Source organism: Harpegnathos saltator, unplaced genomic scaffold, assembly GCF_003227715.2.
Source record: "Harpegnathos saltator strain DR-91 unplaced genomic scaffold, Hsal_v8.6 scaffold580, whole genome shotgun sequence".
Taxonomy (NCBI): domain Eukaryota; kingdom Metazoa; phylum Arthropoda; class Insecta; order Hymenoptera; family Formicidae; genus Harpegnathos; species Harpegnathos saltator.
The window spans coordinates 549,081-554,208 of NW_020230405.1; the positions used below are offsets into that span (position 1 = coordinate 549,081).

General features: G+C 54.6%; 1 protein-coding gene across 1 annotated transcript; it reads right to left on the reverse strand.

Annotated features, from left to right (window-relative positions):
- Positions 1–526: 526 nt before the first annotated feature.
- On the reverse strand, positions 527–1,363 carry LOC112589685 (basic salivary proline-rich protein 4-like). The gene has a single exon (XM_025303985.1). The coding sequence runs from the start codon at positions 1,361–1,363 to the stop codon at positions 527–529; it is 837 nt and encodes a 278-aa protein (XP_025159770.1).
- Between the last annotated feature and the right edge of the window lie 3,765 nt (positions 1,364–5,128).

A 5,128-nucleotide genomic window follows, 5' to 3' on the forward strand; every position in this document is an offset into this window, starting at 1 on the left:
ACTTACGGATTCTGCTAGAGCTTCTCGGTGAATCCTCTCTCTCTCGGAAAGAACTATCCTCTGAGGCGGAACTCTGGAGACTCTCTCTCGGTCAAAATCTGCCGGGATTATATACCCGAGATTTCGGAGCTTCGGTTTCCTTCGGCCCTGCATCGGTGATAATTCCGATTTTTAATCGGAATTAATCGTGATTATGCGGCGCTTGCCGAAGATGTCTACGGCGGTGCCGCGAGCTCGGCTCGGCGGCCGCCCGTTCCCGAGCGTCGCCGCCTGGTGGTCGGGCAACTTCGACTGAGCGCGACGTAGGCGCGGTGACAGCGCGTGTCGGGGGGTGTGCGCTCAGCTGACTGCCGCGTGCTATTAAGCGGCAGTCAGCGTAACGGCGTAAAGATTTTTATGTCGTTACATCACACCGCCCCCTTTTTGTTCTCTCGCTTTTCCCCGGTGCGTGTAGCCTCTTAGCCGGGGATGCGGTTAGCGGCACGCAACTGCTCGTTGCGTGTAAACCGCAGGCTCCAGCGTCCTGTTAGTGTCCGCAGACTTCCGTGAAATTTTTACGGAGAAATATGGCACGTACCATATTCTCCGGTTGGAAGTAGAATGGGCATCGGCGGAGGTAGTGCGAGGCCCTGGATGGCGGCTGGATGATGGGTCGTACCCTAGCTTGCGGTGGCGGGGTGTCTCGGACGAGTCGGATGTTGCCCCCGAACGACACGTTGCTCCGGATTACCGGCCCTGGCTGGATGCTGTTTGGAGTCCCAGGGTCGTCCTTAGTCAGCAGCGACATGTTGCGAGGTGGTGGCGCTGGGGCCGTCGGGGGATCATCTCCCTGCTCATCGAGTGTGATGACCGTGATGGTCCGATCAACGGCCGTGGGCTCCCTGGTGGAGGCGGCGACGGGAGTGGGTGTTCCGCTCTGGGCCCTGATCTCGTGCCTCTGTGCCACGTTGACGAGCACGGGTGGCGCAGGGCGAATCTGGGGCCCTTTCCTCGGGCGGCCGATTCGGCGTCCTAGTTTTGGCGGCGTTAGTACCCGCCAGTCCCCCTTTCTCCGGGCGGTCGGTTCCTCGGGTTCGCCCCTGCGGCTAGGACCGGCCTTCGGTGTTAATGGTGCCAGCGGTGGCGGTTCGGTAGCAGAGACTTGTATGACCGCTGGCGGAGCTGCCTCGGGTGCTTGGAGCGTCGGCGGCGGTCCTCTCGGAACCTCGGTGCGGCGTTCGGTCTTCTCCGCAGCGGGTTCTCCTGGGCCCGGCGTGCCTCCCTTTTCCGCGGTCTCGGTGACCCGTCGCCAGACTGCTGCGGCGTCGTCGTCGTTCTTAAGTAGAAGTTCGGCCAATTCGTCGATGTAATTGTCGAGCTCCATATTGAAGATTGACTGTCTCGAGGGCTCGTTTCTCCCCGCTTTTATCTCGTCGTTATACTGGATATTATTGCTTTGTTCGGAAAGATAGGTCGATTTTCTTGTTGGTTGACGTTACGTTACCTGTTGTTGTGAACGTGATATTGTTGACTTCCTTGCCTTTGTTATCGGGTACGGCGCGCAAGTCGTGCACGTGCACGTTTTTATACTTTCGGCCTCGTTCGTCTTTCAAATCGACGATTACCGGAGAATGTATTTTCTTTACGGTGAACGGTCCGCTATACTTCGGCGCAAGTTTGGCGTTGAATGCCTTCGTCTTGTCGGATTGACGATGTTCCCTTTTCCATATAATTTCTCCGAGCTGTGGTCGCCATGCTCTCCTGCGTAAATTGTAATGAGGTTCCTATCGTTGAAATGCTTGTGCGAGATACATTTTTACAAGCTCGTGCGTTTCGGCCAAGACCTTTGCCACGGTGGAGAGTGGCGGAACGGGAAGTCTGTCCCTTCGGTCTCTTTGGTGTGGTCGGGCCAGTTCTCGGCCGTGATTCAGGATCGCCGGGCTGAATCGTGTGACGTCATGTTGGGCGGTATTAAACGCGAAGCGGAGGGCGCCTAAGTATTCGTCCCAGCGGCGATGCTTTTTATCGATATATTGGGCGATCATTGTTTTTATGGTGCGATTTGTACGTTCCACTGGATTGCACTGAGGCGTGTAGATAGGCGTGGTGCGGTGGCGGATGCTGAAATTTTTGCACATCTTCTGGAATTCCTTTGCACAGAACTGTGAGCCGTTGTCGGAGATAATGGTGTCCGGGCATCCGTGCCGATAAATAATGGTGTCGATGATGTGTGTGTTATGATCACTGAGGCCGTTGCCACTCGGAGTGCTTTTACTTCCAGCCATTTGGTGAAGCGGTCCTGTATGGTAAGTAGCCACGTATGTCCTTGACGAGATCGCGATAAGGGTCCTACCAAGTCGATGGCTACCTGTTCCCAGGGGTGCTTCACTGGCGTGGCGTGGAGCAGGCCGGGTGGTTTCTGTTGTCCAGCTTTGTGTGCTAAACAGGTGGGGCATTTTCGAACATACTGTGCGATGTCGCGAGCCATGCCGGGCCAGTAGTAATGTTCTCCGATGCGTATGATGGTCTTGGCGATGCAAAGATGTCCGGCAGCGGGGTCGTCGTGCATCCGCTTGAGTGTTAATGTTCTTTCGGGCGTGGGTAGGCATCTCTTCCATTGCGCGGCGGTTGGAACCTCCCGGAAGTCTAGATTATGTAAAAAATGTCGGAACACGTGGCCGTCTCGCAGGTCGTAGTCAGGATGTGCGTCCGGGTGCGCTATTACCTGTGCCTTGAGGTTCTCGTACCAGGAGCAGGTGGGACGGTGATAATAGCCACTTCAGGTTCTTGGGATAGGGCATCGGCTACCTGGTTACTAGATCCGCGTCGGTAGCGGATCTCGAAGTCGTACTGTTGGAGTTCAAACTTCCAACGTCCGAGTCGGCCGGTCGGTGATTCAATTTTCTGAAGCCATTTCAGCGACTGATGGTCGGTGAGAACGGTGAACGCATACCCTTCGAGGTATTCGCGCATCTTTCGGATGCCCCAGACCACGCAAGGCATTCCAGTTCGGTGGCGCTATAATTCCTTTCGGCATTGTTCAGGGTTCGACTGGCGTAGGCGACGACTTTTTCTCCCTCTGTAATCTCCTGGATCAGCACGGCTCCCAGGCCGGACTAGCTGGCGTCGGTTTGGAGAGTGAATCGTCGTTCGAAATCTGGACAGGTCAGCACTGGTGCGGTAACGAGAGCGTCTTTCAGCCGTTGGAATGCGTCGGCCTTCTCGACGTGTCACCTCCATCGTTCTTTTTTCTTGGTCAGCCGTGTGAGTGGTGCTGCGAGCCGGGAGAAATTCGGCACGAATCGGCGGTACCACGATGCTAGGCTCAGGAACTGTCGTACTTTCTTTACGTTGGTGGGTGTTGGCCATGTGGCAATAACGCTGGTTTTCCCCGGGTCGGTGCGGATGCCTTCCTGGTTGATCAGATGACCGAGATATTTCAGTTGGGCGCAGCAAAACTGGCATTTGTCGATGTTAAGTCGCAGCCGGGCCCCGTAGACATCTTCGGCAAGCGCCGCATAATCACGATTAATTCCGATTAAAAATCGGAATTATCACCGATGCAGGGCCGAAGGAAACCGAAGCTCCGAAATCTCGGGTATATAATCCCGGCAGATTTTGACGGAGAGAGAGTCTCCAGAGTTCCGCCTCAGAGGATAGTTCTTTCCGAGAGAGAGAGGATTCACCGAGAAGCTCTAGCAGAATCCGTAAGTTATTTACCAGGCCGTCCACGGCGGCGATTACGCTTACATCTTTTGCGATAGTGCGAACGCGCGGCGAGTTTGCCGTCACTCCGGTGAGTTCTCCGGAACGATCTCCCGTTATTGTGCCATCTCTTTTCCGCGATAGTGCGATCGCGCGGCGCGTTTGCCGTCACTCCGGTGATTTTTCCGGAACGATCGCACGTTATTGTGCCGTCCTTTGCGATAGGGAGATCGCGCGGCGAGTTTGCCGTTACTCCGGTGAGTTCTCCGGAACGATCTCCCGTTAATGTGCTGTCTTTGCGATAAAGAGATCGTGCGGCGAGTTTGCCGTCAAGCCGGTGAGTTTCCCGGAACGATCTCACGTGCGTGTGTCATCTTTCTGTAATATAGGGATCGTACGGCGAGTTTGCCGTCCCTCCGGTGATTTTTCCGGAGCGATCTCGTAACTTCTTTTATTTCTCTATTTCATAAAATAGGACCCTAGAAAGGCAAGAGCCGACCCCCTAGGATTTCGCACACTAGCCACGCAGACTGCCCGCACCCCTCGCCCCTACGACAGCCGACACGGCAGCCAAGGATAAGAACGAGCGCGACGCGTTTTTGCCCGGGTTTTTGCGACCCGTCGTCGAGTCGCGTGTCGAATCGCCCGAGCTTTAATGCTCGGCGAAGGCACCCGACCCCGCACGTCGTGAGTTTCTCAGTGCGAACCGCACGATAGCTAATTGGTAACCCCGTATTTCACCTTTTGTATGAATCAGCGACGGGCGTAACATTTATTAATCCGGCAACGAGCGCATCCTGCGCCGCGACGGCAAACACGCGTAGGCCACGGCAACCGCGAGAATAACTCGCACCAGCGACCAAAACACCCAAACATTGGATCGTCACGTCACAACACGCGATTGTAGCGTGCGACTAAATAAAGACTTATTGTGTTAGACATATTCGCTTTCTTTTATTGACACGTACACACACACACCTTCACCCAAAAATCTCTCCTGTGATCGGATCGCAAACAACGATCCGACCCACAGGGTCGGATCAACCCGAAAAACCGAGCACGGGGCGCGACCGTTACAACGCTAAGCGGATACAGCGGCAAATCATCTGCACCCAAACGTCTAGTCAACGCTTCTAAATCAAGTAAGAGGAAAGCGACTCGAAGAGACGTACAGGGAAAAAACGGGGTAAAAAACTAGCAAAGAAGCCGGCGAAGAAGCGCTCAGTGAAGAAAAGTGGGAGAGGACTTGCTAAACGTCGGGGAGTTATCAAGAAGCGTACCGTATCAGAAATTTCTTTCTAAACAACAACAAACACCTACACAACCCAGTATTGAGTGTTCACAATGGATTCACTACAAACCCGTGTCTTCTCCCACGGACGACGCGCTCATCGAATTCGCCGTACCCGGGTATGGAGAAGAATACATAGATCTTGCTTACACC